The sequence below is a fragment of the Hyla sarda genome, chromosome 3 (assembly GCF_029499605.1).
Source record: "Hyla sarda isolate aHylSar1 chromosome 3, aHylSar1.hap1, whole genome shotgun sequence".
Classification (NCBI taxonomy): Eukaryota; Metazoa; Chordata; class Amphibia; order Anura; family Hylidae; genus Hyla; species Hyla sarda.
In genome coordinates this window covers 352890645-352904261 of record NC_079191.1, presented here as the reverse complement: position 1 = coordinate 352904261, position 13617 = coordinate 352890645, and the positions used below count along the sequence as shown (strand labels likewise).

At 44.9% G+C, this 13617-nt stretch overlaps 2 protein-coding genes across 4 annotated transcripts in view; one reads left to right on the top strand and one right to left on the bottom strand.

Moving 5' to 3' along the window:
* POLR3F (RNA polymerase III subunit F) overlaps positions 1-574 on the top strand; it is a 32552-nt gene extending 31978 nt beyond the window's left edge. The window contains exon 9 of the mRNA XM_056567597.1: positions 194-574. Coding sequence (XP_056423572.1) covers positions 194-271 — 78 coding nt within the window. The 3' untranslated portion in view covers positions 272-574. The remainder of the gene's footprint in view (positions 1-193) is intronic.
* A 7991-nt stretch (positions 575-8565) lies between these two features.
* Positions 8566-13617, bottom strand: part of RBBP9 (RB binding protein 9, serine hydrolase) — a 39059-nt gene continuing 34007 nt past the window's right edge. For 2 of the 3 annotated variants that reach the window (XM_056567591.1, XM_056567592.1), the window contains exons 5-6: positions 11763-11848; positions 8567-9015 (exon numbers count right to left, since the gene is read on the bottom strand). In XM_056567591.1, coding sequence (XP_056423566.1) covers positions 8789-9015; positions 11763-11848 — 313 coding nt within the window. In that variant the 3' untranslated portion in view covers positions 8567-8788. Of the gene's footprint in view, positions 9016-11762; positions 11849-13617 lie in introns of all 3 variants that reach the window. The other variant, XM_056567590.1, reaches the window with a different exon arrangement.

Sequence of the window (13617 nt, the reverse complement as noted above, 5' to 3'; positions counted from 1 at the left end):
TCTTTTGCATATATTAGATTTGTAGTTTGCAGGGAAGTGAGACACCTAGAGGCCAAGACTTTAAGGCTTTGTTCGGGGTTAAGTAGTAATTTTTATGTTACAGATTACATAGTCTATCACACAAAGGGAAGCTATCTGAAACAACAGTCTGACAGGTTGTTTTTTTTTTTTTGTTTTTTTTTTTTCCTTCTAGGTATTTCATGATTGTCATGAAGGTGGTGAAATCTCTCCATCCAATTGTATATACATGACAGAATGGCTGGAATATTAATGAAGCTTGCTTGTATGAAAACTTATGAATGGAGCAACACTGAACAGAACAGGGGATCGGACAGACTGCGCTAAATATATTTATTTTAGTATTTTATTCTATTTTGTATTTGAAGAATCATCCGGACAGACGTCTCAGCAGAGGAGCAATGTGGTTTTATTTAAGTCATTCCTTTCTTACTCAATATTCTGTTCATTCTGTCAGAATGTAAACATGGGAAGAAAATGCCTGAAATCCTTATTTGCAAAGCAGATTCATGTCATTGCTTGTTAAATAAGTGTTAATAAATTTACATTATATGTTTACTCTCTCTGGGTTCCAGTTCAGGAAGGAATGGCAGCGGTCAGTCCTGTTTCCTGTCCTTCCAAATATACATGTCTCATTGTTTCAGTATGATAATCCTTGGTATGCCAGAGATTTATTATGATCTCCAGCAGATCTGTTAGGACCTGTTAGGTTGTACCAGGAGATGTTGAGCTTATGAATACACATTTTTTCTATGATTTGATTTAGTATTCTTGTGTATATAGTTGTTTAAATTCTGCTAGGACTCCTCGAGGTCGAGAGCCTGTGTGCCCTCCTCCTCTGTCTACACACATGAACCACTCTGCCTATACAGACTAAGGATAGTTTTAGACGAGCGTAGTACAGATGCATTTTTATGTCTGTATTAAGCTTTTTTCACTTCTTTTGGGGTTTTTTACTGCAAAAGAAAACACCAAAACCGCCACCTGTGCTGCATTGAAGCTTTTTGCTGTTGTTGTTTTTTTTCCTCCCATAGACTTCTATGGGAAACAAGGCAAGAAAAACAAAATGTGGGTTTAACACTGGCATTTTTTTCTGAAGTTTTTTCCCCCCAATTCCTCAATAGAAATCCTTAAGCAAATGATGAAAGAATCACATGAAATGAGGAAAATGCAGGGGGGGGGGGGGGGGGGAGGAGTAAAGAAAAAAACCTACTATTTCTCAGTCATCTCTATTTTGGGACACAGAGACCGTGGATATATCTTGCTGCCACTAGGCATTAACAAAAGGAAAGTTGGGCCCCTCCTGGCAGGATATACCCCGCCTACTGACTCTGAGCTAATCAGTGTTAGCTTAGTGTCAGTGGGAGGCAGACACAGGTCTGAAGTTCTCCAGACCTGGTCTTCTTGTTTTTTATTTAAAGGAGATGGCCGGTGCATACTTTTCCTATTCGATCCTGCCCCGGCTGCAAAAAAAAACAACTTTCACTTACCTTCCTACGTTTCCCCCCGGAGCTCTGCAACAGCTGATCGGTCGGCCAGGCTGTCTACTTCCTACTTCCCTTAGCCTGGTACGTCACACGGCACTTCAGCCTATCACCTGCCTAGGTGGGACATCACTGCGGCAGGTGATAGGCTGAAGCGCCGTCTGACGTCCCGGGCTAAAGGAAGTAGGTAGTAGACAACCTGGCCGACCGAGCAGCTGTTGCGGAGCTCCAGGGGAAACGTAGGAAGGTAAGTGAAAGTTGGTTTTCTCTTTTTTTTTTTTTTGCAGCCCGGGCAGGATGGAATAGGAAAAGTCCGCACTGGACATCTCCTTTAAGAGCTAGGACCTGTTTGTAGGTTATTTTCTCCTTTTCATTTTCTCTTTTTTTAGGTGGGGGTTTAGGAGCATGGCACTACCTGTTCCCCCTTATGCAGCTAAGGGGCATGGGGCATAGAGTATGCACTGTTAACCCCTTCCCGCCAACGGCAAGTGCCTGGGGTTGTACCTTTGGTCCGGGTCCCACTACCTTCCCTGCTCGTCCCGCTGTCTCAGCCTGACATGATGCAGGTGACCACAGCTGGCTGAAGACATGTTAGGTGAGTATGGCATATTAGGGTAAGTATGTCCCTCTCCTTCCCCTAATCCTCCTTACCCCCCCCCCCTTCCCTCCACAGCACCTCTCAATCTGCCTCTGGGGGTCCCCTATTACCTGGGGCCCAGGGGGATATTCTTGGGGGTGATAACCCCTATCCCTAGATTTAATAAATGGGAGCCTTCAGCCTCCGGGTCTTCTCTCTGGGTCTGCACATGTCGGGGGTAGTGGGGCAATCCTCACCCTTACCACTGTCATTACTTACTAGAGTTGTCAGCGCTCCAGCGCCCGCTCGTCAGCTCCGCTGTGGCGCCTGGCTGGCACGCTTTTTACTTTAGTTTTCGCCCACATTTTTGGGCATGATTCGCGCTGTGGGTGCATATTAATTGAGGCTGCAGCCTGCGCCGGGACTTGGCTCTGCCCACTTCCCCCATTACGGGCGCGCTGGCGGGGCACCCACCCTCTTCTGCGACCAATTACTTTTTTGCGTGCGCTTTGGGGGGGCAATTTATGGGTGCTCCCTCTCTGGCTCCAATAGGATGCTGTTCTGGGACTGTGACTGCCCTGTTCCTGGGTCAGTGCAGCCGGCACCTCCCCCTTCTCTCTGCCTGCAGATTCAGCTGCTACCTGCCTCTTCAGCCTGCCGGGACACAGTGCAGCCTGCTTCACAGCTCCAGTCAAGGGTCACAGCTCAGCTACAGCCTGCTTTCTGCTCCAATGGACACAGGACCTGGATGAGATTGTTCCATTTTATTGCTGACTACTCCCTAGCAACTATGCCCGGTAGTTCCATTGAATTCATCTGTCCTGCCTACTCCACCACGCACTCCATTCCCCCTGTGCCTTCTCAGGATGTCCCTCCGGAATGCACAGTGTCTGCTCCTCCCCCAGAGTGGGTTTTCTCCCTTTCCCAGTTGATCTCTGACCTGGCTAGGCTTCGGCCTTGGATCGGTCGTCCCTGCGCACGAACCCCAGGGAGTCCTGCTCTGTCTCCCCTGGCCCCCACTACCAGCGCTCTCACAAGCGCTCTAAAGTAACTTTGCCAGGCTCTCAGAGTCACGTGTTCGGGATAGACTTTCTTCCCGTAGGTCACGCTCCTCTTCACCAGCTCACCGGCATCACCCCCACTCTAGGGGCGCTCCCCCGTTGACCATCCGCGGTCCCCGACTACTCGTTCTAGGTCTCACGCCCCAGTCTAAGGCTACCACTGCACGCTCCCACTCTCCATGGGAAGTAGCGGGTGACGGGTCAGAATCCACCTTGGATGATGACCACTCTGCCGTCTGATATGGTGGACAGCTTAGTGTCAGCCATCAGGGACTCTTTTCATCTGGAGGACCCAAGAACTTCGGATCCTGATCCAGAAGTTTCTTTTTGCCATTCTGTGTTTCCCCCAAGGCTTTCAATTCTCATGCTGAATTTGACGCCTTACTGGATGTGGCTTGGAAGCATCCGAACAAATGTTTCCAGGGATCCAAGAAGATTAAAGCTCAATTTCCCTTTCCTCCAGATCTGGTTTCCAAGTGGACAGCACCACCTGCCGTAGATCCTCCAGTTTCTCATCTGTCCAAATCTACTAACCTGCCACTGGCAGACTCAGCATCCTTTAAGGATCCGGCGGACAAGAAGATAGAGAACTTGTCGAAATGTGCCTTTGAAGTGGCAGGTTTGTCCTTGCTACCCACCTTCGCTTCCGCTTGGGTGTCCAAGGCAGTTGCGGGTTGGGCTTTTCAGCTACGGCAGGGCATCCTGTCAGGTGCCCCTCGGGAGGACTTGGCAGACCTCGCTCGTCAGTTCTCTCAGGCTGGGGACCTTCTCTCTTCGGTGGCTTTGGAGTCAGCCCGATGCACGGACTTTGCCTCAGGTAACTTGGTAGCAATTCGTTGCTCCATGTGGCTGAAGGCGTGGGATGCAGATGCTGCTTTGAAGAAATCTTTAACAGAGTTGCCTTTCTCCGATACTCGGATCTTTGGGAAACGCCTAGATGAAATTATTTACGAAGCTACTGGAGGTAAAAGTTCGCTGCTGCCGCAGAACAAATCTAGCTTCTCCGATCAATGTCAGAAGACTGCTTCCTTTCAGCCCTTTTGGTCCTTTGCTTCGTGTCGCCCTCCCAAGTAGGCGCCCTCCCACTCTTGGAAAGCCTCTTTCAATGCAAGTCCATCCTGGAAGCCAGGCAACCGTTCTGGCGGTTTCGCAGCCAAGTCCAGTAACCGTAAGCTTCCCTCCTCCTTAAGAGATGCCCCCACCCATGTCTTCTCGGGTGGGTGGCCGGCTTTCTCTTTTCTGGGACGCTTGGCTGGCACGAGTTTAGGACGCCTGGGTCCCGGACGTCATATCCGATGGTTACCGCATAGAATTTGCTTCCATTCCCTTGGATTGTTTCTTACGATCCCGCCCTTCTCGTTTCCCTTCTTTGGTGGTGGCCTTTCAGGTCGCTTTAAGTACCCTCCTCGCTCAAGGAGGGAGTGATTGTGCCAGTTCCTTCAGGGGAGCATTTTTCGGGGTTCTTCTTAAATCTTTGTTGTCCCCAAGAAAGGGGCCCTGCCCGCCGCATTCTGGACCTCAAGCTACTCATCCGCCACTTGCGGCTATGTCATTTTCGCATGGAGTCCCTCCGCTCCGTGGTAGCATCCATGGATCAGGGGGAGTTTCTTTCCTCAGTGGATATCTGGGATGCCTATCTGCACATCCCCATTTTCCCCGCCCATCAGCATTTCCTCTGCTTCGCTGTCCCTGCGGGTCATCTCCAGTGTGTGGCTCTTCCTTTTGGCCTAGCTACGGCTCCGAGGGTTTTCACTAAGATCATGGCGGCGGTGATTGCCATTCTTCAGGCCCAGGGGATCTCGGTCCTCCCTTACCTGGACGATCTTTTGATCAAAGCTCCGTCCCACTCCCAAAACTTGGAGAGTCTTCCTCTCACTGTACAGACTCTGTCTGCCTTCGGTTGGGTGATCAACCGGGAAAAGTCCAATCTTTCTCCCTCCCAGTCCCTTGTCTTTCTGGGTCTGCTTTTTGAAACTGCGGCTGCCCATATTCGTCTTCCGTTGGACAAGTGACTCCCCCTGCAGGCGCCCTTCTTGTTCCGATTTTCTTCTACAAGGAGGTGCCTTTCACCCAGTTCAGCTGTCACCCTCTTTAGCTAGCCATCTTGGCCCGGTGGAACAAGTCACTGTCCACTCTGGATCGCTGGATTATTTTACCCCCCCCCCCCCCTTCCGTTCTTTGGTCTCTTCTGTAGTGGCTCCACTCTCCCCTCCTTCTCCAGGGGCGGTCGTTTCTTCCCCTCCACGGGCAGGTTGTCACAACTGATGCGAATCTCCTGGGTTGGGGAGGTGTGTTTTGGGACCTAACAGTCCAGGGTCGCTGGTCCCCCTCAGGAGGCTCACCTCCCCATCAATCTTCTGGAGCTCCGTGCCATCTTTCTCTGCCTCCCCCACTGGGAGATTCTCCTACAGGGTCGTCCTGTTCGAATCCAATCAGACAATGCCACAGATGTGGTGTATATCAATCGCCAGGGCGGCACGCGCAGTCGCTCTGCGATTGAGGAGGTCTCCAAGATTCTGCTCTTAGCCGAGACTCCTGGTTCCCGCTCTCTCCGCGATCCACATTCCAGGTGTTTAAAATTAGGAAGCAGACTCTCAGCCTCTCCTCCCCCGATCCGGGGGAGTGGTCTCTACAAGCGGGGGCGTTTGGGGGACCCCGGACATGCACCTCTTTGCATCTCGCCACAACAGATGGGTGCCTTGCTTTGTCGTGAAGTCACGAGACCCTCTGACTCTGGTAGTGGGCTCTCTCGTCATCCCGTGGTCGTCCTTCAGTATTCCTTACCTCATTCCGCCTCTCCCGCCCAGGGTTCTGAGGAAACTCATTGTATTCCTCATTGCCATTTCCTCCATTAGGAGGGTCTCCGAGCTGGCTACTCTCTTGTCGCTCTTCCTTCTTGGTCCTTCATCAGGACATGGTTGTCTTTTGGCCACCTCCCCCCTTCTTGCCCAAGGTGGTTTCCTCCTTTCACATGAGCGAGGAGATTGTTCTCCCTTCATTTTGTCTGGCTCCATCCAACTCTAAGGAGCGTTTCCTCCATTGTCTGGATGTGGTTCGAGCTGTCCGGATCTATCTTTCTGTCACCTCCGGTTTCCGGCTTTTTTGTGATTCCGGAGGGTCGTCGCAAGGGGCTTCCAAGGCGACCATCTCGCGATGGATCTGTTCCGCCATCTTGGAATCGTACCAGCGTGAAGGGAAGGTCCCACCTTGTCGTCCTTGCATACTTTCACAAATGTCTACTTGTGTTCGGTTCTTTGTCTGGTTCCTCTGACACCTGCTGGTTTTCTTTTTTTCTGTCAATCCTCTCCTGCTGCTTTGGGACTAAACTGATTAGCTCAGTCAGGCGGGGTATATCCTGCCAGGAGCGGCCGACTTTCTTTTTGTATGCCTAGTGTCTGCAAGATATACCCATTGTCTCTGTCCCCCAATGGTTCATCTGAGAGAGATTTTACAGTAAGCATTAAAAAAAAAAAAATCTACTTCTGAAAAAACACCATAAAAACCGCATATTAGGAGTGCAAAATAAGAGGGTCTAATGACTAGATCCTTTATCCTTATGATGCTGTCAGTTTGGGTCATTAGACTCATGGTTGTGTGGCTTTTATGCCTTGTATTGCACCTGTCTGAAATTTAAGGATTTTATATGGGTATTCCCATCTTCCCTAATGGCTTCCCAGCCCCCCCCCCCCCCCTTTGGCCTGTTTTCGCCTACCGTAAGTGGTTTATATAACTTTGGGATTTTAATAAATAGCAGGGTTATGACATTTGCGCAACTCCCATTAAAATCAGTAATAGTTACACAATCAAGCACAAGCAACAAGGTATACATCTGTTGAACATATTCGGATGAATAATGTAGGAGGCAGCTCTTCGTTTCAAGAGAATAGTTACACAATTTGTATAATTCATTGTTTTCAGCTTCTTGACCACCTCCATCACCTGCAAAGAGGCTAGAAAGCAATTTGAGCAGATAGAAATACTCCTTTAAGGCTGGGTGACCCAATGGCAGATATAAAATTGCACTAGTACAGAAAAAGCTTACTCTGTGGGCAGGGGGAAGCGATACTTGTGGGAAGAGTATTAAAGATTTCCCTTTGGCCCTGCATATTGGGTCACTTTACCCTAAAGTTTAGTTTCTGTGTGAAAGATACAGAACAAACAAACAGGGCTATTTAATAGCCTCATTTGTGTATTCTGCAAAAAATTTACTTCTCCTTTTGAGTGAGGTTATATGCTGTGATTTTATCCTAATGCTTCCAACAATATCTTATTGCTGTGGTCCTACCAATCATTACTATTATATGGGACATTAAAGGGTAACTTAATTGCACCCTGATCTCTAGGATGGGGCCCCCAAATCCTGTTTTGAACAGAGCTGTGTTCTGCCACCACTCCATTCGTTGTCTATAGAACTGCAGAAGAGCGAAGTACAGCACTCTGCTCTCTTCATGCTTCAAGTTGCTGCTTCCTTTAAAATAAGTGAGTCAGGGCCCTGTTCTGTAGATTGCCAGAAGGTGGATAGGGGATAACTTGGAATATGCATTTAAAGGGGTTATCTAGGATTAGGGAAAATAGTTAATTTCTTCCGAAAACAGTACCAAACCTGTCCTGAGGTTGTGTGTGGAATTGCATTTCCGTTCCATTGATGTGAAAAAGGCTAGTTGTAATACCTCACACAACCTGAGGACAAAGGTGGTGCTGTTTTTGGAAGAGATTCTCTCTCTTTTTCCTGAATTACCTCTTAGTTGGATCGTCATTTAGGTTCCCTATAATGGCACATACTTTTTGGAGGTCTGTACTAGTGGCATGCAACTACAGTATATGCCATTTGATTGCATGACAACAATAGTAAAAATGGTTGTGAAAGTATCCATAACCTTTAAAGGGATAATCCACCCCTAGACATCTTATCTCCTATCCAAAGGATAGGGGATAAGATGTCTGATCGCAGGGGTCCCGCCGCTGGGGACCCCCGCAATATAGCATGTGGCACCCACCTGTTTCTTGTCTGGAAGCGCTGGAGGGTCTGGGTCGGGACTGGAAGTCCGTGACGTCATGACTCCGCCCCCATGTGACGTCACGCCCCGTCCCCTCAATGCAAGTCTATGGGAGGGGGCGTGACAGCTGTCACGCCCCCTCCCATAGACTTGCATTGAGGGGACGGGGCGTGATGTCACACGGGGGTGGAGTCATGATGTAACGGACTTCTGTTCCCCTGGTCGCAACCCAGACCTTCCAGCGCTTCCGGGCAAACAGGTTGGTGCCACATGCTATATTGCGGGGGTCCCCAGCAGCAGGACCCCTGTGATCAGACATCTTTTCCCCTATCCTTTGGATAGGGGATAAGATGTCTAGGGGTGGAGTACCCCTTTAAAACAGCCAAAAATAAACCACTAGTAAGAGGGTATACATTGAGCAGGATATGATTAAAAAAAAAAATAACCTGAATTTAAGTAGAAATTGTGCCATTATATTAACAGCACCTGCTGATCATGACAATTTTTATTACATGTAATTATTTACAGGCTTTGTAACAGATGCGGAAAAAAAAATAGTTTTCATGACCTTCTACTTTAGCCTAATATCCAGAAATGTTCCAAATGTAGTAAACAGCAGACACTGTCTGGATGCTTGGTGCAGCACTGTCTTTATACAGGTGTGGGAATAAGTTTCTTCACTGCCTCCAGTAGGTCAGTAAACTCCGTATTCTGGAAGTGGCCCCGGTTTGTGTACTTGTACAGCTCGACACTTAGATTATCAGCAACCTCCTGCTGCTCTCTCCAGGGAAGGAATGGATCATCCGTAGAGCCAAACTGGATAATGTGACCACAATTCAATTTGATCTTTTCCCATTGCCAAGGGCGGTTAAAATAACCTTAGGAAATATAAGAAATGTCTACAATAAGTTCATCTGCAATTTAAAATGAATAATATTCTGGTCTTGTAAAATAGCCTGTATGAGGTTGTCATGGCATTCTGCTGTCCTGTTGTGGGTCATCTGGAAAATATTACTCTACAAATCTGCTTGTTTTCTCAGTTAAAATACCTTTATTTAAACTTTAGGGTAGGTTCTCATGTGGTAGCAGAGATTTCTGTGACTGTTCATCTGGATGTAGTTTGCACATGCTGCAAAAATATTGATTCATACAGAATAGAATGTACAGTCAGACATTTGTGACAATACCCTTAGGCTAAGTTTCTACTTGTTTTTTTTTGGGGGGGGGAAAAACGCCAAGAAAAACGCCAATTATGCCGCATGGCGTTTTTTCGGCCAAAAAACACTGCGGTCAGATGTTAGCTGTAAATCGATGAGAAATTGCAAAATTATTTTTCCACTTGGTGTTTTTCAGTTTGGCGTTTTTTTAATCCTTTTTGGCGTTTTTTCACACTCTTTGGCGTTTTTCAGCTCCTTAGCGGTTTTGCAAAATCGCAGCATGTTGAGCCACTGGTGTTTTTCCCCCTGAAATCATGTCGTTTTTCTCCCATAGAAGTCTATGGGAGTAAAAAAAACGGCAAGAAAAATGCCATGTGGGTTTTAACTTTGGCGTTTCTTCACTCATTTTTTATTCTCTTTTGGACTTTAGCGATCCCAAAAAGTGATGGAGATACCTTTTTTTATAAAATTTCATAGGGTACCATAAAAAAAAAAAATTATAATAAAGATACAGTAGTGATGGAAAAAATTGTATTTAAAAAAATTTCTTTTTTACAACAACATTTTTGTTCATTTTTAAACAGGGATCAATTTGTGTGCGGGCAGGGCACTAAAAATATAGCCGACAATAATAAAAATGTAGTGTGTGTTTTTCACTTTTTATTCTTTATTTTTTAGGTGGTACTACTACTCCCAGCATGGAACACACTGTTCCATGATGGGAGTGGTAGTACCTGTACTAATTGACAGATCACTCGGGTCCGTTGCGATCCTCCTGTATAATGTATAGATGTGGTGGCCGCTCTTCTATGGCCCCCTGCACTGCCGTATACACCTATTCATATTTCCTGCAGAGAGCTGTGATTGGCTGGAACCATCTGGCCAATCACAACTCTGTGGGAAATATGAATAGGGGTGTATATATACGTCAGTGCAGGAGACCATAGAAGAGCGGCCGCATCTATACACTATACAGGAGGATCACAGCGGGTGTCAGGAGTGACATCCGCTGTGATCTTTCCTTAACTTCAGGTACTACTGTTCCCAACATGGAACAGTGTGCGCTCCATGATGGGAGTAGTAGTACCTGCAGTTAAGGAAAGATCACAGCGGGTATCACTCCTGACATCCACTGTGATCGTCCTATCTATTGCAGAGATGCGGAGCGGCTCTATACAGCGCTCACATCTCTGCACTATACTCCGTCCAGTGATGTGAATAGAATATCACTCATTCGTTCATATTTCCCTCAGAGCTGTGATTGGCTGCAACCATCCGGCCAATCCCCACTGGGCGGAAAATATGAATGAGTGATGTTCTATTCACATCACTGGCCGGAGTATAGTGCAGAGATGTGAGCGCTGTATAGAGACACTCTGCTATATTATAGACAATTGTATCGGGTGATATGTCTATTAGAACAGGTACTACTACTCCCACCATGGAACAGTCTGTTCCATGCTGGGAGTAGTAGTACTACCTAAAAAAAAGTCAAAAAAGAGAGGGGGGAAAAAAAAGTGAAACACACACGCTTTATTAAAAAATTTTAATTGTTATAAAAAATATAAATTTCATTAAATACATTTTTTTCCATCACTACTGCATCCTTTTATTTTAAATTTTTTTTTGGGGTACCAAACAAATTTTGTGTACCAAAAAAAAAAACGCCAAAGGGGCCAAAAATGCAATTTCCACACAAATGAGAAAACGCCAAACGCAGGAAATTGCACTGGCGTTTTTTTCTTGCATTTTTTTCCTAACCAAAAAATGCAGGACAAAAAAAACAAGTAGAAAGTTAGCCTAAGGGTACATTTACACGAACAGGATCTACTTTGTTTTATGCTGTAAGTTAAAGCCATGGTGGATTTTCGGCAGCAGAATACATTAAAGTCAAAATCCGCAGCAGTAAACTCAAAGTATATCTCACCCGTGTGAACATACACTTAGATAAGGACAATTGCATATTGCAGCTATACTCACTGGATTTCAGATTTGGGAATATTTCTTTCTATTTATTTATAGTCTGTTTAAAAAACTGTATATGTATGTATGTATAGGGTAGAAAGCCCCTACAGTGGCAAACTAAGTACCATACAGGACTCCACATACAAATTGTTTTCATGATGCCTTAAAGGAGTATTCCAGCATTATGATGGTCATGTTGCTGGGGTCTTAAGAAAAATAAAAATGTAGTCTATGTTTAGTTTGTTATATGAACTTACCAAGCTGCAGTATACAGTACACTGGAATTACTTTTTAAGTATCCTAATGTATACCAATGATATAGCCCCAAAATGACATAGGAATGGGGCCTTTCACTGTGTTTAAAGTCCAGATTTCCAGAATGATTATAGCGGAAGGTAAGTCAAAGTTTATTTTTATTGCAGCAGTCTGGGCATAATGGAAAAATAATTTTTTTTGCCGGATAACCCTCAGTGTCGGTCACATTCTTAGGTAGTACTACATACCGCTCTCTCTTTCATTTTCATCTCCCAAGTCAGAGGTGTACGCTCCCACTAGAATTATGGCAAACACTTGATGTGTCTCCGCAAACCTACAGTATTGAGAGATTGAATATACAGTCACTTAGAGAACCAGGCAGACCTATAAAAACTTGGTATCTGAAAAATGTGTTAAAAGGGGTACTCCGGTGGAAAACAAATGTTTTCAAATCAACTGGTGCCAGAAAGTTAAAACAGATTTGTAAATTACTTCTATTTAAAAATCTTAATCATTCCAGTACTTATCAGCTGCTGTATTCTCCTGAGGAAGTTGTGTAGTTCTTTCCAGTCTGACCAAGGTGCTCTCTGCTGCCACCACTGTTTGTCAGGAACTGTCAGAGAGCAATGTGGAAATAACTATACAACTTTCTCTATAGTATACAGCAGCGAATAAGTCCTAGAAGGATTAAGATTTTTAAATAGAAGCAGAGGTGCTGTATCGCCCCCCAATACATATTAAATACTTTGCCCTGCTGTATGGGTTAGATACTGTGATCCTCTATATGGATTGGATACCGAGCCCTTCTGTTTGGATTAGACATTGCAAGGGTTTGATACTGTGCCCCCCTAAATGGATTAAATCCTGTCATAGTATGAAACTGCCCCCCCCTCCATATGTATTAAATACTTTCCCCCTGTATGGATCAGATACCATGCCCCCTACCCTATATAGTCTGGGGGTGCAGTATCTAATCCATATAGGGGGAGCATAGTATCTAATTCTAATAGATATGGGGGGGAACAGGATCTAATCCATATAGGGGAGTACAGTATCTAATTCTAATACATATGGGGGGCACAGAATCTAATCCATATAGGGGGAGTACAGTGTCTAATTCTAATCCATATGGGAGCATAGTATCTAATTCATAATATCTAATCCATATAAGGAGGTAACAGAGTATCTAATCCAAATAGGAGGGTCACAGTATCTAATCCATTCGGATTACCTACTGTAGGCATTATGGGAGTTGTAGTTTTGCAACAGCTAGAGAGCCATGGGTGGGGTACAGTTTCTCCCATCATTACTGCAGAATTAACAAGTGGCTCCAGCTCTGATGGGACAATTTGGATAATACACAATGATATTAACCCCTTAAGGACTCGTTTTTTCCTCCTTACCTTTAAAAAATCATAATTTTTTAAATTTTGCACCTAAAAATCCATATTATGCAAAAAAATTTCTTTGCGCCACCAATTCTACTTTGTAATGATGTCAGTTATTTTACCCCAAAATCTACGGTAAAACCAAAAAAAAAATAATAATTGCAACAAAATTGAAGAAAAAATGCAATTTTGGAACTTTTGGGGGCTTCTGATTCTAAGCAGTACATTTTTCGGTAAAAATGACACCTTATCTTTATTCTGTAGGTCCATACGATTAAAATGATATCCTACTTATATAGGTTTGATTTTGTCATACTTCTGGGAAAAGTCAGAACTACATGCACTACATACGTTTAAAATTGTCATATTCTGACCCCTATAACTTTATTTTTCCGTGTATGGGGCGGTATGAGGGCTCGTTTCTTGCGCCGTGATCTGAATTTTAGCGGTACCATTTTTGTATTGATAGGACTTTTTGATCGCTTTTTATTAATTTTTTCATGATATAAAAAAGTGACCAAAAATGCACTATTTTGGACTTTGGAATTTTTTTGTGCGTACGCCATTGAGCGTGCGGTTTAATTAACAATATATTTTTATAATTTGGACATTTACACACGCAGCAATACCATATATGTTTATTTTTATTTACACTTTTTATTAAATGGGAAAAGGGGGGTGATTCAAACTTTTATTAGGGAAGGGGTTAAATTAT